We start from the raw sequence: 23,351 nt of genomic DNA on the forward strand, positions 1-23,351 counted from the left end.
TTAATATTGTTAATTAAATAAAAAGATTGATTAAGTATTCAAGTATTTTAATAGTGCATTTATCCAAAAAAATTAAGTGACTTTTGGACAACGCATGTGCAATTAGATTTTTTTTCCTAGAAAAATGGACGTGTCTTTAAAGTAGCTTTCTTAATAAATTAAAAAACTTCAATTTTACATAATATATTGTAGGAAATATTTTTAGACCTATTACTTATAATATCATCAGACATAAAAATTAATATTAGAACCAGACCTTTATATAATATAGCAATACATAGAATTAGTAGTAAAAAAAATAGTTGTCTGACAAAAATGTTTAGAAGATATTTTTTGTCTGAAAAAACACGATGCTTATCGTAATCTTAAAAAATAAAAGAATTTACTTTTCGTCAAAATATTATCAAAAGATAACATTCTTTGTTTAAGAATTGGACATGTTTGCCACATTTTTTTTTAATGAAAGAAAAATAACAATAAAAAACGGATAAATAGCAATTACTGCAGTAAAAAAGTACTTAGATTCATGTCATTACGTTTACAAGATGTGATGAATCATTTTGTCACAGTCCATCGAACACAATGTAAACAACTTTGGTTAGATTATCAACTACGCTACTTATTTAAGAAACATTCAAAAAAAAATAATTGCAAGAGATGATTTATTAGTAAAATAGGCAAAGTTTTTGCAATAATTAAAAGATACGTTAGAAAAATCCAGCTATGGATCTCCAGCACACGGACTCATAACTCACCCACGGCCTTTCATGAGAGTCGTACTACTTATAGATAATGAACCACAATTATATATCTGATTTTTCGTAATAATTTAGCAAATTAAACTTTAGATTATCAGTGTGGTTAAATGTTTTTTTTTATTAAAACGCAGTGAGTTGGTCTTTTTTTTCGTTAAAGGGTTATGAATGATAATTTTTTTGTAAAAGGGCTTAGACTAACTTTTTGCAAGAACCTGAGCTAATCTTTTTTTCTCTGGAGATATCACACGTCAGTATACTTTAGTTAAATAAATGAACAGTTAAATAAATATTCAAATAAATTTATACACTTTTTATAAGGCTTTTCCAGCATGTAATTAAAAAATCTTTAAATAATAAGAGATAATTGTGAAAAAGTTTTATGACCCACCATGACTTTTTTTGAAAAAATCATTTTTCAAAATGAAGTTGAAAATTTTATCCCCATAAAAATTATGGCTCAATCTTTCTAAAAGAGTAAAATCTTCGCTGGTGAATTCTTCATTTTCTCTGAGAGGACCAATAATACGACCATTGTATACAATGACATTATTACTATCTTGAACACCTAATACTTTTGAAGAGTAGTAGTTATGAACTTGCAACACAAATTCTTGATTTTGCAAGTTTTGTTGAATAGCAGAGTCCTAAAAAATTATAGAAAGTTATGATTAAAATTATATGGTAATGCATTAATGTAGAAAGAAAAAAGAAGAAAGAAAGATAGAGAATAGAAGGTAAGAAGAGAAAATCAGTGTTATGTACCTCGATTAAAAACGTTCCATTGCTGATTGATTGAAATGTATCACCACTTATGAGATCGTAGATATATTTATAGGATTTTTTGACATTTAACGCACTGATAGCGGCAAGAGCAATTTTATTGATATTTACCTTAGACTCATGCAGTTTACTATCATACAATATAACTGATAGTCTCACATCAGCATTTGATTTCTGTATTATAAAAACAATAACAAAAGATGTACTTATATACATTGTGTACTATAATATTTCATGCGCTAGTTGGTTAAAAACGTTGCAACGCAATAGTTATCAATCTATATGATTTGTTAAATTAAATACAAAAGTATTATTTACCAAATAATCTAAGGCTTCCTTTAATAATTTTCTTCCTGATATAAGATGTAAATCTATTGTAAGCCATAATGTGTACAGATGGTATTGAGCTGTTTTTTTTGGAGCATAAAGATACTGCAGATTTTTTATCATCCAGGCAGTTAAATCCTCGGAATTCCATTTTTCGTAATAAATGTTTTCCGGAATAGAGCCCACTGTATTCAGCCAACAGTTTTCTTTAGGTTTCAATATTCTTTCATTAAATCTAATACACAGTTTATAAACAGTTATTTTTTAAGTATAGCAAAATAAATTATTCATATCTTAAAATTTATAGTAACCTTGGCAATACATTAGTTTGATTCATGAGAAAGTCGACAACATCATCATCTTCTGTAACTTCACCTCGAATAATAGCTTTTTGAATCATCAAAGTTTGAGACATAACCATTGATAATATTGTCTCTTTAAGAATATCAACATTTTCTAGCTTAGTAGACAGAGGAACACCATTAAAAAGAGCTTGAGGGAATGCTTTGAATCCAGTCTTTTCAATAAAGTCTTTGGCAAGGCGACGACCAACATCATAATCAGACTCTTTATTAAATATCTCATCCAAATTTAATTTTGGGTCAATGTTTTTCACTGCCATTTCTACATCATTAACTATCAAACCATCGGAATAATTGTTGTGTAACTAAAATGAGATTTTTTTTAACAAACAATTGCAAAAAAGTTTTATTGTGATGAGACTTTAAAAGTTACAAACACTAAACAGAAACTTTATTGCATCATCAGGAGTTTTATTATCCATAAAATAATGAAAAGCATTATTGATTGCTATGCTTGCATCTGTTGCACCAGAGATTGTCATATCGAAATTTGTCAAGAATACCAAACCTATTCTCAATTGCGTAGAATACAAAGATTCTATTAAAGATATCAACGATAGTGACGTTTTATTAGTAGGATCTAATATTAATACCTAAAAATTTAAAGTAAAAAATTTTAATTTGTGATTATTTTATAGTTTGGTACTTTTTTCTTCAATAAACCATAAAATCTTACAAGGTTGTAAATGTTTCGTCGGACATTGCGTATTCGACCAGGAAAAGAAGGTCGCAATAACTCGGTAAGATACGGTGACCAGCGATAATATTTTGAGTCATTTTCAATATCATTCAACCAAATGATAGCAGAATCACGGATATCTATTGCATAATCTAGAGTATCTACATCAGTTGAAAGTTCTAAGGTCAATAGTTTATGTATTTCCTCTTTATCAATACCTGAAAAAAGTTAATAAAAAAAACTCAAGTATTTTTTTCATGATTTTTTTGACAATTTCAATTGTTATAATAATAAATATTTGCATTCAAACATTTAAAATTTTAGTAAAATGAGGAACTGTAATGATTAATAATGTGGTTAATCAAATGTATGACTTGATTTTTATATCTTTCATTTTGAATTTTTAAGTATCGTAAATTTTGTGCTGGCAACATTAAATGATTTATTTGTATTTGAGTCTTAATAATTAATAATTTACTTAAAATTTTATTTAGTTACTAAAGAAAATTGCTACCCTCTTATAGTCTGATAGTGGACTCTAAACAGTCGGTAAGCACTACTAATAGCAAATAGTAGTAACGACTACAAATTACACTACTTCCATTATAAAAATTTTGAGTGCAAAAAACATTACAAGAACAATGCGTGTGTACACGAACATGAGCACTCTGCGTGCCAACCAACTATTTTTAATGATTAGGAATTAATAGATGACAATAAAATATGAAAATATATTCTAAAACAAACTCAGCATAAAAAAAAATACTATTATTACTTACACCATTTTTATTTTATGGCTTACCCTTTGTAACAAAATACGTATTTAATGAAATACCAAACATAAAAATTAGGTATTCAAGAGTAGCTTATACTTTTACTGCTTGACAAATGTTAAAACTGAAAGGAATTCTATTAAATAAGTATGTCCTTATAAAAAAAAACTCACAGCAAAAATAGAAAAAAATGCAAACGATTTGATTTGATGCAATGATTTGCAAAATCTTCCTTAATAAAATATTTTTGAAAACTTTAAATCTTTTTTTTTTTAATTTTCAATGTTTATTAAATATTCAACGTTAACTATCAAAATAAGAAGGATATACTGTAGAGATAATTATATACAAGATATGTAAAATATTTTTTCCATGCACAAAATGTACCAACATTGCCAAACATTTTCAGAATCAATTAATGCAAAAACATAAGTAGATTAAATAACTAACGCATCGAAACTTTATATACACCAAGAAAAACATATGTGATTTCACAAGACTTCACCCCTAAGTTTAGAGGGGTTCCATTCCAATTTTGATATATTTTTTACATAATTATTATATTAAATTATTCTCATTTCTGTATACATACACTCTAAATTTTTTTTTTACTTTTACCTTTAAATTATATAAAACAGTAAAAATTAAAACAAAAAAAAACTAATTATTAAGATTTGAAATTTTCAACCAGTATTTTCTTTAATTTGTCCTTATATATTCATTCTTTTTTGTTTACTACACTTTCTGTTTTGTCTTTTCCATCCTATCCTACTATTATTTATTTTCTCTTCACTACTGTAACTTTTCTTTAGTCTTCTCCTTTGCCTTTTAATCCTTTTCGACTTCTATTCTTCTTCTAATAACGTCTTAGTAATTTTATCTCTTTTGCATCATGACTCAATATTTTTTCCATTTCTTTCTCATTTCTCGTATCGCTGCGTATCTCTAATATGTGTATATGGTCTTCTTCTTCTTTGCATAATCTACACTTCTTATCCTCATCTCCTTTTCAATACTCTCTACCTTTGCATTTATTTTCGCACCTAAACCTTACTACTAACTTCCTATCCTTTGATGGCACATCCTTTTTCAAATACCCTAATTCTTCCTATGTTCTTGTATCTTTATATACCTTGTTGTACCGTGAAGTCTCTATCTATTCCATTTTTTTTTATTTCTTTTCTTTTCTTTCCTTGTTCTTTGATATATTTTTTCTTACTTCTTCTTTGAATTCCACCCCTTTTATGAATCTTGTTTCTTTTATATTTTCTTGACGTAGCAACTAACTTCTCTTTTTTCATTCTTTTCCTATTTTTTCTCTTTTTTTATACTAAACTTTTTCTTTAATAAATTCTTTTGTTAATTTTATGCCTGAGTCCCTAATTTCATTTTCAAATTTAAACGCTTTCCTAAGTGCCTTCCTACTCATCTTTTCTAATCTACACTACTCCGCAACTATTTAATTTGGCGTATTGCTATCTAGTCCTAAATCTACTTCACATATCTCCTTTGTACAGTTTCTAGCCTTTCTTTTTCGTCCTTACCCTATACTTCTGGACCAAACAAGGCTATACTTTCCACTAACACCGTAAATAACTACATTATTTTTTTGTAGCTATTCTTGAATATTCTTTGCCCTGTGCTTTATGCATTCTTTATGGCGATCACTGCTTTCCTCTTCCTTTCTTCTATATGTCTGTCATTTCTCCCGTTTTTCTGTAGTATATATGTAGAGATCGTGAGATCATCTACGAGAGAAAAGAGTGTTTCATCCCCAGAGCACGCGAGGACTCATCAATAAGGCTCATAGCGTGCTCCCTGCCTTAGACACGATAGAAGTGTGGACTTAGACTGACTCGATCGAGCCTATATAGTAATCAAACGGGTATTTTACTGCTTGACGGAAGAGAATTATTAGGAGCTTGGCCACCTAGCAAGTAGAGCCTGGAGCGCAAAAAATGTGAGACGCTACATATAACCTGGATATCTTATTTTGTCTACTTCATCCAATTCTTCACTTCCCCACTTCAACCTTCTATATTTTCCCTTTCTTTTTTAAAACACTAAAATTTTTGTTTTTTTCCCACTTAAAATCGTTTTGTTTCTAAAAAAGTACCTTTTGAATCTTTCTAAACTCTTTTTTCATTCTTCTTCTCCATCCGCTTTTAATACTGTATCATCCACGTAAGAAAAACTCTGTAATTTTTCATTACCAACTCTGCATCCTCCCATTTGCCCTCTCTTTAATTTCTCCTTAAAGTCCACTAGATACACATAAAACAACGTTGGGCTCAATGGACATCTTTGCCTCACACCTTTCTCTGTCCAGAATTTCTTGGACTCCTCCTCACCTACTTCAACTACATTCCCAGTTTCTTTATAGATATCCATGATCCTTTTTCTTAAATTTTCGTTCTTCTCTATCTCTATTAATCTTTTGTTTAATACCTGCCTATCCCCATTATCAAATGCTTAGTTTGGGTCTATAAAACAGGCAAATACATTTCCTCTTGTTTTGCTAAATTTTTCATCCACAATGTGTTATGGTGTGTGTATCGCTTCTATTACTCCTCTCTTCTCTCTCATTCTAAACTGGCTTTCTGCTAGTGTATCTTTGATTGCCTTCTTTAACATCTCATTTAACAAACTTGCATAAATTTTATATGTTGTACACGTAAATGTAACTCCTCTACGTTTTTTTAACTTATCCTTATCTTAATTTCTGTAAATCAGGCATATCAGCCCTTGTTTCCATTGCTCTGGAAATTCTCCTTCTTCCCATACTTTCTTAAGTAAATTTCAAAGGGCTGCGTTTACTTTTCTAGGCGTGTGCTTCTATACTTCACTTTTTTGCTTATCTTCTCCTGGTGCTTTTCTTGTTTTTTACCTTGCAGTCTGCCTCTTAAATTATTGCTTGCTCAATTCTTTATGATCTTCTGTATTAGTCTTTTTTTTTCAATCCTTGTCTCTTTTCTCACGATTCTTTCTTCATCCTTCCCATCTTACTTTTCAATAAAATACCTTCTTCACTCTTCGAATGTAATCTTTTTATCTATTTCGTTTTTTTGTTTTTTTTCTGAACCTGTTAGTAAACTTCCACATTTTACTTTGCGATGTTGTGTTCTCTTTTTTTTATCTTTTAATTTTTTAAATATTTTTTTTTTGCGTCACACGAATTTCTGTACTCTCTTTATTCGTCTATGTAATAACTTGTTCTATTTTCCTTCTTTTCTCCACAACTTCATTATTTTTCGTAATTCCTTCTTTTTCTCTTTCCATTCTTTATCGCACCATTTCCAATCTCCCATATTTTATTCTTTTAATTGCTTTTTTACTTTAGATACTGCACTTTCTATTAATTCTTTCAACTCATTCACTGTGTAGCTCTTTTTTAAAGAAGACTCCGTATTTCACGATGTTCACTTCTTGCCAGTTAAGCCAGCGCTCTATGCCAAAGCATCGGATCTGGGCTAATTAGCATACCCGGAAAAGTCCTATGTTTCAGGGACCACTCCTTGCCGGTAAGGCTGGTGATCCCTGCCTGGCGCCTGGCATCAATTCCGCTGATTTTTACACGAAGCCCTAGCACAGTTTTGCGTTCATTCATGTCTGAAGATCGGTGAGGCTAGTCAAAAAACCCTGGAATTAATCCAAAGGAAAAAACTCGCCCCAAAACAATCGAGGTTTTAGAAGAACTTTTTCCAATAAAAACAGTTTTTGTTAAAATCTGCACTCTTCAGTTTATTGACTTAACTTCTTGACTATTCGTTACTGTTAAATTTAATATTAATAACCTTATTCTGACTCAGAACTTGATTCTGTATTTGGTATTTTTCCTTTATATTGTAGACTTTAAATGTTCATCTCTATTAGTTTTTTCCATCTGTTTGGAAGTCTGCCTGTCTGTATATTTGTATTAAATCAATGTCTTTGTGTCTTTTTTTTGTTTCGTTTACATTCGATGAAAGTTTTGATCTACAATTTTTTTCATACACAGTTTATGTTTGTACGACGGACTCTGTTTACGTGTTGTTCGTCTGTTTGTCTGTTATAGTTCGTCTTTACTTCGCTTACATTGTGATACTTGTAAATGTTATCTTGATACAATTACATCTCTGTATCCTTACATTTTTGTTTTGTGTTATTATGGGTTATAAGTCAAAATAACGGAAAAAAAGACTTTTCCTTATTTTGTGACGGGTAAGTGAGGGGCCTTATGGGAGGGTCTTAGGGAGCTTTAGTGTCAGTTTATGCTACTTTATGCTTTATTTTATTTTAAACTGATACTAAATTTGCGATAACTTTTCAAGCACGTATAGTACAACAGATTTTTGTTTCAACTTCGACCACTTTATGTGCTTTTTTCAGGCTCTTAATTGCTAGTAGTTGCGTCTCACCCCGAACATGACTGACTATTAACAAATTTGATAGATCAACAAACAATCGTATTCGAATTTGACTTTTGACATTACTGCAAAATCCATTTCTGTACTTATTATTGTGCACACAAACTGCTTCATGTGCAGCTGCTAGCTTCAGAGTGAATAAGTTGGCAATGACTGAAAATCGTACGAACTAAGATTTTTGTTTCTAGCAATCTTAGTTCATACTTTTTATTTTAATAAAAAGCGCGCCTTGCTTCTAATATTACAATTTGCACATGAGCTTAAGCACATAAGCATCTGTTAGTAATCCGTTCTGAACACATTATGATAAAATTTGTAAAAACAATGAAGATAACAAATCATGATCGAAATCAAAATTAAACAATTAAGGTAACATTACCATGTGCTTCTTAAGCTAGCCAGGAAGTGCTCCTAGTCCATGATTATTATTATTATTATTATTATTATTATTATTATTATTATTATTATTATTATTATTATTATTATTGTTAGAAACCCCATTATTTGCGAAAATGTGTTGATTTTTATCGAAATTTCTAACTTCTTTCCTAAATTCCCTGAAATCTTTGTGTATACGAGAATTGAAATAAAGTTTCTATATTTAAATAACTTTGTATTCAATAAAACATCACCAACTCTACTAAGAAAGTACAACTCTTACTTTGGCTTTCTCTCTTTTAATGCAAATATTATTTGTTTTTGTTTTTTTTGTTTTTGTTTATTCCTTCTTCCATATTTAAAAAACCCCCAGGCGATAAATGTAATATTACATTATTAAACGTCAACTGTCTTTTACCTACTCTACCACTCCATACTTTTGCTGTTCCTAAATTTTCTGTCAGAGATTTGAGGGGGCTACACCATAACATTCTTCACTTCACTTGTACAACTAATTTGTTTCACATTACCATCACTTCACTTAAAGTTTTTACTACAGTGCAATTCCCTGGCTAGCGATTTTTCTTTATATATTTTTAATACAACAAGCGAAAAATACAGAAAAACCATGGAAACAGTGATAACAGCAGGAAAAAAGAGGACAAAGACACTTGACAACGCTACGTCACGAAACTTTTTTTGATATTTATATTAATTTTTGTATTATAATTTACCTCACTTTTGATACTTTTAACCTTATTTTCATCGCTTCGATAAAATAACCGTATGACGGATGTCAACACAATGTCTATAATTAAAAGAAGTGTGCTGTTTGTATAAGAATTTGAGAGCTGTGAGACTCTTTTCTTTAATACCTACAAAGTAAGTCTACTACCGTACTCACATCCAGCTAACTTTATAGCTAATTTATAGTTAGCACTAACTGGTCATACATAATAAAGTTTTTTATCTTTTTAATATTAAGTACAAAACTTACTCTAAAGTACATCACTATTCTTCATACATCTCTCAAAATATTTCGGCAGTCTTTTTACCCTGATACTTTCGTAATGCATATTGTACGTACTATTTTTTATTTAATAATACAACCATTGATCTTTATGATAGGGTATCCTTTATGTCGATTTTGGAATCGTATCCATGCTTTATATTTGTATTAGGAGTTTAAACGTTCATAGCCCACACAAACACAAGTTTTTTATTTCGCGACATTATGCATATATTTTGTCTTTCTATCCGTCTTTTTTTTTTTTTTTTTTTTTTTTTTTTTTTAATTTACATTCATATGTGCTACGCTGTACACAGTTTCTTGTGCATGTAGTTTTACATGCAATGTACTTTGGTAAATAGAAATCTTAGTTGGAAAGATTTCTACAGTGATAACACTACCTTTTTTTAGTTAATTTTTTTTCTTTATTTGCAGACGCTAATTCCTTTATACCTCTCAATGAACTCTGCAGCATCAATGAGTTTTAACGTTCTTTTTAAATTATAAAAAATGTAAATTAACCAAAAACTACAATTTTCTTTTATTCATTAATTCAATTTATACATCCTAAACTATCAGAATATTTTAAAATCTTGTAAGAAAGCACTTGTGACTCATATTAGCTGACAATTTTATTTGTGAAATGTTAATTAAAAACTTTCATGTCAATACCAAAATATTTTTAAAATATGTCAGAATTCAATGAAATCCCCTAATCCGATTTTTGAAAACAAATAATAAATTTTTGCAAATGATATCTGGATCTCAAGACGTTTCCTTTTCGAAGGTGAGCCAACATCTGGTCAGCTCATAGGGTCAAGTCGCTATAGGTTTTAAATGTGTAGGTACAACGTGTTAGATGGTTTATTGGAAAAGGTCCTTCTATTAAACTTGATAATAGCTTAGGTATACTTAAAATATTCACTGCACGCTGTGAATAGTGCCCAGTAGGATGAATAACCAAGTCGTCTAAGGAAAAACTTTGCAAGAGGCTCGCGAGAAGGACTTGTATATTTAGGAAAAAGAGTAAGTACGAAAAAAAAAACCAAGGATGGGAGAGACTAGGGGACATATAAAAATGTAAAAATCTAACTTTAGGTGTACTTAAAATCTGAATAAATCTACTACTACTATTATTGCCTGATTACAAGTTTATAATTTAACTTTTCCGATAAATTGTAATGTAAGTAATCCTATGATAGTAACAACAAATTTTTATTGATTCTCAATGATCAACATTTTTTAATGTTTTTCTTTTGGGGTAATGACAAATTTAGAAAACTTTGAAGACCAACCATAGCTGATTTCTAACTAATTTTGATGTACTGTTAGGAATTTTTTCATCTGAATCGAATAACTAAGTGAGATTTTCCGTCTCATATAAAGAATTAGCAGCCCCCCGTCTCGGCTTCGCCCGAGACTTACTAAATAGAACATCGGAGTGTGTTCAAATGTAATGTAAAACGTTTTCAGTTAAAAATTTTACATACATTTCTAACACTTCTCAGAACAAAAATCTTGTTATTAAAAACATATTTTTTCATAATCCCTTCAGTTTATTTGGTCAGATAATAAGCTGTCAAAATTAAAAAAATATAATCATGCTGAAAAGTACCGTGCGTTCCTTATACCATAAAATAATCGTTGGCCATAAAGAGCAGTTGATTTGCAGTTTCTCCCGTATGATTCCCAAAAAGGGCTATTTTACTAAGTTGTCAAGATTTTCAACTTCCAAAAAATGTATATTAAAAAAAAATTTTTTCTCTTATCTCACAACTTTATTACCAGAGCAACAAAGTCCTGGAGCTTAATCTCTACATTTTTTTTTGCCACAAAATACAAATATACTTTCTACTCATTTAAGAATCTTAATGTAAATCTTTGAAGATTTAAGAGATTACAGTGGGGGTACAATAAAAAGCTGATCTCTCATGTCATAGATACTTCATTTGTCGATTTGGACGCTGCTGTTCCAATCTTGATAAATTTTCTGCGTCAGTTTCTTGACGCCTAAAATTGTATTCATTAGATACATTTGAAGTTTTCCTTCCAATTCACCCTCTTGCGACTTTTGGCATGCTTAAGACTTTTGAGACCCCTGAAGGCTATTTTCTGTCAACTTTGTTACGTTCTAATATATTTGTTAGAAAGGTAGTTCAACGTCCGAATGCCCTAAAAAAGACCGGTGAGATTTTTAAGTTAACTCTTACTTGACTCGAGTTTACAGCAATTGTGACTACCTGGATACCTCAGGGTAATCTTCTTTAGCCTGCTGTTGAAGACCCAGACTGATCGGGAGAAAAATTACAAAGTCCGACGCTTTGAAGCTAGTTGTAGTGCTCTTTCCCAACGTCTCCCGGTATAACGTCGAAGACGTTGGTCTCTAAAGCACCTTTTTATTTGCAGATTCAGTTCTTTTGGTCATCTTAGATGGGGAGATTGGTTAGTGATACTTGTCCAGTGGAGGCTGTCCCGTTGGCTCAAGTTTTTTTTCCTTCATAGCTGTTATAGGTTTGCGCAGCACAGACCTCGGAGAGGATCAGTGATTCCTGGTTGAATGCTTAGAGTCGAGAGGGTAATATAGGGTCATCGGTCACCGGGTTTTCCGGCCTTGCAAAGAACAACTCCTTAGGTGACATCTGCTAGTGAATGGCTGACTTGGTTTAATAGTGCCCGTCTTTAGTTAATATAGTCTTTTAGTCGACGAATCGCTTCCGGAAATGGTAGTAAAAATGTATTTGTTGGCAAGGTAGTTTGAACTTAGGTGGTCCTTGAAAGAACCTATGGCATTGAAGGTTAAGTAGTGAACATAAATACTTTTATTGGCCCTAAAAAAGGCCAGTAGTGAAATTTCTTGTTATTCCTTATTATTATTGTTGATGATGAAGAGCTGGCTACGGGTAGCTTCATTCTTACCCTGGGAGTCTCGATATACGGAGACTGTGATGGAAGGAGGTACGCCGCTGACCAAAGAATATCTCGTCTTCGGGTCGTTCCCTGGATAACCAACCGCTCATCGTTAGTCAGGAAAGTGGGCCTGCAGAATACCTTCTCTGTAGGTATGCTGTTGGAACGACCACTAAGAAGTTGGCCGTTATGGATGCCCGTACTCTTCAGAGCTGTTTTCCCTGGCTTACATTTGTAGTAAAAAATTCTCTGATGGCACCAGGCAAGATTGTGGTATGGCCACGTAACTCTGAAGTGTTGGAGCAGCATGTGCTCTGGCTAGGCACGTCTCCTGGTATTTCACCAGAGACGTCATCGGTTAGAATAAATTTTTTCAATAAATAATGACAAGTACTAAGGGCTATGCAGTTCAAATTGACTTTATTTGAAAAACGACGTTTCGACTACTCCAAGGCAGTCCTTATCAAGTCACTAAAAATTAATATACAGCAATGGTAATATAAATATGTATATAAAGATGTACACAACAGAAAACGCACTAACAATGTATATAAGTTTTATCTTTACTTACAATATTAAACAATAATCGCAGAGTGTCGTCAATGTAAAATGTTTATTCTACTCAACTGCGATATAGTACTATATATGGGAATTCTTTTTAAAGCTAAGTGAGAACATGTGTGTGTAGTACTACAACAGTGGTGAACCTGGTGTAGTACAAAATCAGCGGTAATTTATGAAACTGAGTTTATTTTTACTTTAAAAAATCAAACTCAATATCAAGGAAAGTGGCCACTAACCGATAAATAGAGATCAATGGATATAAATTGTTATGAATTATCAAATTATGAGAATTGTTATGAGTATTTGTTTATATAAAATTCAAAAACTGAGCTTAAACTTTGTGTATCTGTAACTTTGTTAACTGTATTGTATTTTTTTATAAAAATCATTTCTGATATTAAACGCTTATAAAAATTTGGTTCATTATCTATAACTTTAAAATCATCAAAATCAAATGAGTGGCCACTGTCCTGTACATGATTAAAAATAGCTGATTCGTTCTTTTTACTTTTCACATCTCTCTTATGTTCATTTATTCTTTTTGATACGACTCGACTAGATTGACCAACATAACATTTATCACAATTTTTACATTTAATACAGTAGACTGAACAAACTTTATCCTTATTTTTAATTGAGTCTTTTCCCAATTGGTTTAAGAATTTTTGTTTATTTACAGATTTAAAAATGGTTTTATAACTTACTTTATTTAATAAACTTTTGAAGTTACTATCACAATTTTTTACATACGGTAAAACAATATAGTTTTTGTTATCATCATTTAATTTTTTATTTGAATTATTGTTATTATCATTTTTATTATTATAATATATAATTTTTTTCTTCTCTCTGCGTGTTTTTTTATGAAATCGGGTGGGTAATTGTTTTCTTTCAAAATTTCATATACCTTTTTTAGGTTGTTATTGTGATAACAAGTGTCTGACAATTTAATTGCACGATCGACCAAAGAATAAATCACTCAAATTTTTTGTGACAATGGAGAGTGTGACCAATAACTCAAATATAGGTTTGCATGTGTTGGTTTCTGAAACCAATTGGTTTTAATGCGTCCATTATTATCCCATGTTGAAGTCATATCTAAATAATTTATGCTATTGTTATTAGGTGTCTCCATAGTAAACTGTATATGCTTATCAATTGAATTCAAATAATTTAAAACCTTGTTGGATTCCGAAATCTTAATGCAAGCCAACAAATCATCTACGTAAACTTTTATTAATTTAATTTCAAAGGGACCGAGAAATAATAGCATTCTTATAATGTGACGCATAACTATATCTGCAAGTGATGGTAAAAGTGAGGAGGTAAATTATAATTCACCTTCACCTCATAACGTAAAAAATAGTTTTGAACTTAAGAATGATATTAAGAATTTCCTTATACCTGACGGTTTTTGTATCGTAAGTTTTGATGTCGTTGCTTTATTTAATAACATTCATTTTAAATCAGTAAAAGTAGCTTTAGAATCAGTTTGGCACATTTTAAATTTAAAAATTAACTCAGAATTCTTTTCATTTCTGAATATCATTAGGTCCATTATGGAGAATAATTATTTTAGCTTCAATAACAAAAATTACAGACAAAAGTTTGGATCTGCCATGGGAAGCCCATGCAGCCCATCACTTGCAGATATAGTTATGCGTCACATTATAAAATGCTATTATTTCTCGGTCCCTTTGAAATTAAATTAATAAAAGTTTACATAGATGATTTGTTGGCTTGCATCAAGATTTCGGAATCCGACAAGGTTTTAAATTATTTAAATTCAATTGATAAGCATATACAGTTTACTATGGAGACACCTAATAACAATAGCATAAATTATTTAGATATGACTTTAACATGGGATAATAATGGACGCATTAAAACCAATTGGTTTCAGAAACCAACACATGCAAACCTATATTTGAGTTATTGGTCACACTCTCCATTGTCACAAAAAATTTGAGTGATTTATTCTTTGGTCGATCGTGCAATTAAATTGTCAGACACTTGTTATCACAATAACAACCTAAAAAAGGTATATGAAATTTTGAAAGAAAACAATTACCCACCCGATTTCATAAAAAAACACGCAGAGAGAAGAAAAAAAATTATATATTATAATAATAAAAATGATAATAACAATAATTCAAATAAAAAATTAAATGATGATAACAAAAACTATATTGTTTTACCGTATGTAAAAAATTGTGATAGTAACTTCAAAAGTTTATTAAATAAAGTAAGTTATAAAACCATTTTTAAATCTGTAAATAAACAAAAATTCTTAAACCAATTGGAAAAAGACTCAATTAAAAATAAGGATAAAGTTTGTTCAGTCTATTGTATTAAATGTAAAAATTGTGATAAATGTTATGTTGGTCAATCTAGTCAAGTCGTATCAAAAAGAATAAATGAACATAAGAGAGATGTGAAAAGTAAAAAGAACGAATCAGCTATTTTTAATCATGTACAGGACAGTGGCCACTCATTTGATTTTGATGATTTTAAAGTTATAGATAATGAACCAAATTTTTATGAGCGTTTAATATCAGAAATGGTTTTTATAAAAAAATATAATACAGTTAACAAAGTTACAGATACACAAAGTTTAAGCTCAGTTTTTGAATTTTACATAAACAAATACTCATAACAATTCTCATAATTTGATAATTCATAACAATTTATATCCATTGATCTCTATTTATCGGTTAGTGGCCACTTTCCTTGATATTGAGTTTGATTCTTTAAAGTAAAAATAAACTCAGTTTCATAAATTACCGCTGATTTTGTACTACACCAGGTTCACCACTGTTGTAGTACTACACATACATGTTCTCACTTAGCTTTAAAAAGAATTCCCATATATAGTACTATATCGCAGTTGAGTAGAATAAACATTTTACATTGACGACACTCTGCGATTATTGTTTAATATTGTAAGTAAAGATAAAACTTATATACATTGTTAGTGCGTTTTCTGTTGTGTACATCTTTATATACATATTTATATTACCATTGCTGTATATTAATTTTTAGTGACTTGATAAGGACTGCCTTGGAGTAGTCGAAACGTCGTTTTTCAAATAAAGTCAATTTGAACAGCATAACCCTTAGTACTTGTCATTATTTATTGTATTATTAGCTGTTTTTGAAATCAAACAATATCTTGAATTAGACGTTGGGGCTGAAATGATTGAACGTCAATTCTTTATGTCTTGAAGACGAAAGATGTACACACACAAAGGGAAACAGCCAAGAGATCAGCTGATCCAGATTCTAACAACACATCTCTTCGTTAACGTAACGACAGTATTACACTTAGCAAGTAAGGTTTTCAATGACAAGATTAGAATTGTTTTTTTTGATTATTACGATTTATATAAAGAATTAGGAAGAGCTAGAAGTAGATGTACTTTCTTATTACTTTGTAAATATTTTAATTTATTTCCAAATCATATAAATAATGTTACCAAAAATATAGATAGATTATACTTTTACAGTTTTTCAAAGAGAGAAAAGAATGACAATTTTTGTTCAAATATAAAAGAAAAAATTTTAAAAATGGAAATTTCAGACATTTATATATATAAAAATTGTTTACAAAAAGAATTAGATAAAATTGAAAAGTCTCTTATATTTACATTAGGTGTTAGATTTTTTGAAGTTTTTAAAAGATTTTTTCATTACAAATCTAAAATAGGTATAAAAACCTTTGACGATATCCTTACTAACAAATTCAAAATACTATATTTTAGAAAATACAAACATACTTATGAAAAGAAAACAAACATCAACAATAACAGTACAATAGTCTCTAAAACCAATAGTAACATTAAATCCAAATGGTTACACAATCTTACTACTATTAACTTACCAGAAGAGGTACAATTTTGTATAAATCTAGGAAGAAATTTCAATTTCTTTGATTTTGAAAATCAAAATGAAACCAAAAGAGTCTATCTAGAACTTTTTAAGAGTCTAAATAAACCATTACATGAAAATCAAAGTTTAAGTAACAATATAAAATTTAAGATTCTAGATTTAGTAAAAACACATATAAAAAATAACAATAAAAGGAGCTTGGACAAATTAATATCAAACATGTTAAATAATTGTAATAAGTTTTTAAAAAATAACAAAAACATAATGATCACGAAAAGTGAAAAGGGTGGAGCTTTTGTCATTATAGATAAGCAAGACTATATCAATAAAGTTGAAGAAAGTCTGAATGACAAAAAATTGTATGAGGTGGTAGAGCACAATCCCCTACCTTCTTTAATCAATGAAACAAGTAACCTGTTGAATGAATTGAATGGGTCAGACCTTTTTGGTGATAGTGGTAATAAAAAAGTTTTTAACACAATAAGGGACAAATGTATTTTGGCTAAGTGTTATGGCTTGGTTAAGGTACATAAACCAAATCAGCCCATGAGGCTAATAATCTCAAATATAGGATCTCCCACATATTTTATATCAAAATGGGTTTCAGAATTTTTGAAAAATAATTTACCTCCTTCACCTCATAACGTAAAAAATAGTTTTGAACTTAAGAATGATATTAAGAATTTCCTTATACCTGACGGTTTTTGTATCGTAAGTTTTGATGTCGTTGCTTTATTTAATAACATTCATTTTGAATCAGTAAAAGTAGCTTTAGAATCAGTTTGGCACATTTTAAATTTAAAAATTAACTTAGAATTCTTTTTATTTCTAAATATCATTAGGTTCATTATGGAGAATAATTATTTTAGCTTCAATAACAAAAATTACAGACAAAAGTTTGGATCTGCCATGGGAAGCCCATGCAGCCCATCACTTGCAGATATAGTTATGCGTCACATTACAAAAATGCTATTATTTCTCGGTCCCTTTGAAATTAAATTAATAAAAGTTTACGTAGATGATTTGTTGGCTTGCATTAAGATTTCGGAATCCGACAAGGTTTTAAATTATTTGAATTCAATTGATAATCATATACAGTTTACTATGGAGACACCTAATAACAATAGCATAAATTATTTAGATATGACTTTAACATGGGATAATAATGGACGCATTAAAACCAATTGGTTTCAGAAACCAACACATGCAAACCTATATTTGAGTTATTGGTCACACTCTCCATTGTCACAAAAAATTTGAGTGATTTATTCTTTGGTCGATCGTGCAATTAAATTGTCAGACACTTGTTATCACAATAACAACCTAAAAAAGGTATATGAAATTTTTAAAGAAAACAATTACCCACCCGATTTCATAAAAAAACACGCAGAGAGAAGAAAAAAAATTATATATTATAATAATAAAAATGATAATAATAATAATTCAAATAAAAAATTAAATGATGATAACAAAAACTATATTGTTTTACCGTATGTAAAAAATTGTGATAGTAACTTCAAAAGTTTATTAAATAAAGTAAGTTATAAAACCATTTTTAAATCTGTAAATGAACAAAAATTCTTAAACCAATTGGGAAAAGACTCAATTAAAAATAAGGATAAAGTTTGTTCAGTCTACTGTATTAAATGTAAAAATTGTGATAAATGTTATGTTGGTCAATCTAGTCGAGTCGTATCAAAAAGAATAAATGAACATAAGAGAGATGTGAAAAGTAAAAAGAACGAATCAGCTATTTTTAATCATGTACAGGACAGTGGCCACTCATTTGATTTTGATGATTTTAAAGTTATAGATAATGAACCAAATTTTTATAAGCGTTTAATATCAGAAATGATTTTTATAAAAAAATACAATACAGTTAACAAAGTTACAGATACACAAAGTTTAAGCTCAGTTTTTGAATTTTATATAAACAAATACTCATAACAATTCTCATAATTTGATAATTCATAACAATTTATATCCATTGATCTCTATTTATCGGTTAGTGGCCACTTTCCTTGATATTGAGTTTGATTCTTTAAAGTAAAAATAAACTCAGTTTCATAAATTACCGCTGATTTTGTACTACACCAGGTTCACCACTGTTGTAGTACTACACACACATGTTCTCACTTAGCTTTAAAAAGAATTCCCATATATAGTACTATATCGCAGTTGAGTAGAATAAACATTTTACATTGACGACACTCTGCGATTATTGTTTAATATTGTAAGTAAAGATAAAACTTATATACATTGTTAGTGCGTTTTCTGTTGTGTACATCTTTATATACATATTTATATTACCATTGCTGTATATTAATTTTTAGTGACTTGATAAGGACTGCCTTGGAGTAGTCGAAACGTCGTTTTTCAAATAAAGTCAATTTGAACTGCATAGCCCTTAGTACTTGTCATTATTTATTGTATTATTAGCTGTTCTTGGAATCAAACAATAAATTTTTTATTGGTGGGATTCGTCAATCCTGGAGGTTCAGAGTGAGAGTAGACCCCGATCACTTGCCCATTGGAGAAGAGCGTCATCGGTAACCGGGATTCCCAGTTGCACGACTATCAACTACATTCTCGATGTAGCTCGATGAACTGCCAGTAGACGATTGCAGTAATTTCCGCGACGCTCCAACCTATTAAAACCACACTTATTTAATTATGTTGCAGGTAGCTTCGATTTGATGTTAACGCCACCTGGCGGATCGTACTGAACTAAAGTGAAAAGCCGGCATATTTTTGCAAAACTTTGAGGTGATTTATTGCTGTTGGTATTAAATTTTTCAAGATAAAAACCATACTAAAACCATCTAGGAAGTATCGAAAATCGGTATGCAAAATTTCAGCAAAATCGATTTAGTAGTTTTTGCGGTTAGCGATTACAACGGTTTTAGCGACTCTGCTTTATATATTAGTAAGATATATATATATATATATATATATATATATATATATATATATATATATATATATATATATGTACATATGTTTATCAAGAGGTGACTTATGCGAACAGTCACATGACGTAAGGGTTATTATGAGGACAAAAGTGGAATTATGTAGACGTCTGCATAATTCTACCGTGTTATTGATACATATGTTAGAAGCACGTGAAGTCCGCATAAGTCACTATTTATAAAAATATATATATCTTTTTAGGCTATATCAAAAGGAATTAAATAATAAGTAACCTTAGTAATTGCTCATAATCAGGTTTAATAGAAAATATTAGACATAGTAAATTCTCTTTAGGTTCTATGTATTCTTAATAAATACTTTTTTCAAGTTATGTTGCATTTCAACAAAAAATGACACCAACTTGTTCAATTCATAAGGTATGATGGGTAGATAATTCTTCGCTTGCCGATAATTTGGACATTAAAGGTTGGTGTTACTTTCTTACCGGTATAATAAATAATTTTTGAAATACATATGTATCATTAAATTAATAGGCATTGTACAGATAAAGACACTGTTCTAAGCACTCTTGGTTCATCCATATCCTTTTGTGATGACAAATAGTTTTTAAGATTGCATTTTAAAAGTCGATATTTTTACATTTAAAAAAAATATGAAACCATTTCCAAGAATAAAAGAATTCTCCTTTGGGCTTTGATCGAACAATAATTTTCTGTTGATCGATAATTTAGATATTAGAAGTTTGGTTAAACTTTATCACTAGTATAACAAACAATTTTATTTATACATATGTATCATTAAATGAGCTTATTTTTTTAAATTTCATCTTGAAAAATTAATTGTCATTAATAAAGGACATGGATTTACTAAAAACCTATTAATTTAGTAATGTGTATGTATGAGATAGTTGCTTGTTACACCAGTGATAAAGTAACACCAAACTTTCAAGATCCAAGTTATCGACCAGAGAGAAATAATTTTCTAATCCTATTTTATTAAAATATTGAATTTGAGCTATGTTTGTAAACAGCTTAACCAATAATTAAACCATCACAATCGAGAACGTGGGTGTAAATGCACAGCTCCTTGGTAGCTCAAGCGGTAGAGCAACTGTCTAGTAAACAGGAGGTTGTGTGTTCGATCCAAAAATTATTTGTTAGCATAAAAGGACATGGACAGACTAAGAATGCAAGGAACAGTACCTCCATCTATACATGAGCCTATTAGTATGATGATACATATGCATCATAAAAATTGCTTGTTATAGCAGTAAAAAAGTTACATGAAACTTCTAAAAGACTTGTTTAAGCATACGGCTATGGCTCTCTTTAAAGAAAAAAATCATCAAATTCGTTCAATTTTTGGGATGGTAAAGATTTCTGGTAGCATGATAATTTCAAGCGGAGTGTTCAGTAAAAAATAACTGATTAAAGGATGTAAGGTAGTTACAAGTTTTATGATAGAGTAGGTTAGTGATAAAAAATACTAGATTATATAACAGTTCATCGTTAAGCTAAATTAATAAGTAGTTGACGAATGCAATGGCAAGCAGATTTAGAATTTAAGACGAAAAACACAGTTAAAAAAGTCAAGCAGAAGTCAGAGAAAAAAGCACAGAATACTAGATACGCGTATTGACTTTAAATTAAAATTTTCTTAAGTAGATGGCAATTTAGTAAAAGAGGAAATAAATATTAATACTAAATAAAAAATAATTTGGTATAATAAAAAAAGTATAAGAAACACAGAAAAAAATATTTCGATCTGTTTATGGAAGGGCCGTTTTCGTCGATAGCTTAGCCCAACACACATATAATAATACGCATGGAAAGTAGTTTTGGCATTGAAAAATGGGAAAAAAATAATTTAAATTAGTAGTAGCAATATATTCACAAACTGACTGGGTATATGTATAGATATAGAAGATATAAGCTCACTGAGTAAAGAGTTCTGCTCAGCAGCAGCGTGGCACTTGCTCAAACTGACTCTTGAGCTACGAAGAGCATCGTGAAACAGAAAACCTTTGCTACAAAATTACAAGAGCAATTACAAAAAACTGATAAATTAAAAGTTTTACTGATGGTCGCGTTTCAGTTTTACTATAAGTGTAATACTACAAACATAATGACACCAAATTTAAGCTTCTCTAACTCTATTCTAGTGCAAGCCAAGATTCGAGCTTCGCCCAGATGTGTGAGTGCCCCTCCTCTCATTGCTCTGAGAGCAAGCTGGCTTCAGAAATTCTCCGTTATTTTCCTTTTTCTTTCTTTTCCTATGCCCTTTTGTCTTCTAGGGGAGTGGTCATCACGGACTTGTCCCATGCAAGGAGGTTAGTTTTTACTCGGTAGGCACGCCAGGTGAATCCAATACTACGACCGGATTAGCTGGGGTGTCTATGAAGATTTCCTCCTCCTCGCTCTATCAAACAAAAAAAATGTATTAACGTGGTACTATCTTTCGTGTATTATAGCAACGGATGAAATAATATCATTTATTTATTACATATGAATACAATAAATTCAATGACACGTATGAAACACAGAAAGAATCTACTTCTCACGAATAACAAGTAAGTTAAAAATAAAGTTTAAACTGAACATACTGCGCGTCTTCTATAATTAAGTGTGGTGAAAACTGAATACACTATGTTTTAAACAAATCACAGTTTTGCACCACAAATTCCATTAGAGGTTCAAAAAAATTGACACTTGAAATAATAAGATTGTTGTTTTCACATGCAATGGACCAGAGAGCGTCTAGCTAAAAATAGTAAGTTGTGCATTTGGTGTTCATGACAAATCAAAGCATAGGCATTTTCGTAAGATTTTAGAAAGTACAACTACATCCAGATATAACTAGATTTGAAACGGGCTTGTACGAAAATCGCAAGCTTCCTAAAAATTGTAAATTTGAACCTTGCCAGTATCTCCAGTCATTTAATAGTTTGTGTACTTATGAGCAACTATTCTTTTTTTCTGAAAGTATGAGCGTCAAGTTTCTAGACAGTGAGAGCGACTATAAGGTTGTCTCATCGTCATGTTAGTCGATTGAGCTGCTTATCATTTACAGTGCCACTGGTTCTTAGTGCAATAATTTTGAAGTGACAGCTGCTACAGAGACAAGATCATAAGTTATTATTGCTATCAAGTGTCTCTTGTTGGTATGATAATCCTTAAGCATCTTTCATCTGATCTTTTCAGGGAATGAGCGTCGGTCACTTTCACAGTTCACAGCGTTTTATGAAACGTGCTCTGAACATACATTTTTAGCTGTTAAAGCTAATTATGGTTACCTATATGAGACTCACGTTATACTAGGTTCAAGAACAAATCTTCAAATTCGTGCCAGTTGTATAATTTAAAAAAATGTATGCACGGGTTCTACACGCAATTTTTTAAAGATCACATGTACAACACTAGGTTACTCGCAGAATGGTCGCTGGGCGTATTCACGGGTACCATGAGGTCACTATCTGACGTATTATTACCTGCCCCTTACAAAACCCCTGAATCTCCCCAGATCTCCTACAGTCTCTAGCGAAAATGCAATAATATAGACACATAACGTTCATTTTATTCCTCTCGATTTG

At 30.4% G+C, this 23,351-nt stretch overlaps 1 protein-coding gene across 2 annotated transcripts in view; it reads right to left on the reverse strand.

Moving 5' to 3' along the window:
* Uggt (UDP-glucose-glycoprotein glucosyltransferase) overlaps window positions 1-23,351 on the reverse strand; it is a 544,975-nt gene that overhangs the window by 310,688 nt on the left and 210,936 nt on the right. For both annotated transcript variants that reach the window (XM_089592325.1, XM_089592324.1), the window contains exons 8-13: window positions 2,904-3,124; window positions 2,605-2,820; window positions 2,177-2,532; window positions 1,857-2,100; window positions 1,521-1,712; window positions 1,147-1,402 (exon numbers count right to left, since the gene is read on the reverse strand). In XM_089592325.1, the coding sequence (XP_089448451.1) occupies window positions 1,147-1,402; window positions 1,521-1,712; window positions 1,857-2,100; window positions 2,177-2,532; window positions 2,605-2,820; window positions 2,904-3,124 (1,485 nt within the window). The remainder of the gene's footprint in view (window positions 1-1,146; window positions 1,403-1,520; window positions 1,713-1,856; window positions 2,101-2,176; window positions 2,533-2,604; window positions 2,821-2,903; window positions 3,125-23,351) is intronic.

The sequence above is a fragment of the Copidosoma floridanum genome, unplaced genomic scaffold, assembly GCF_036245765.1.
Source record: "Copidosoma floridanum isolate Cflo_tuat_1 unplaced genomic scaffold, Cflo_Japanese_pri ptg000016l, whole genome shotgun sequence".
In the NCBI taxonomy this organism is placed as follows: domain Eukaryota; kingdom Metazoa; phylum Arthropoda; class Insecta; order Hymenoptera; family Encyrtidae; genus Copidosoma; species Copidosoma floridanum.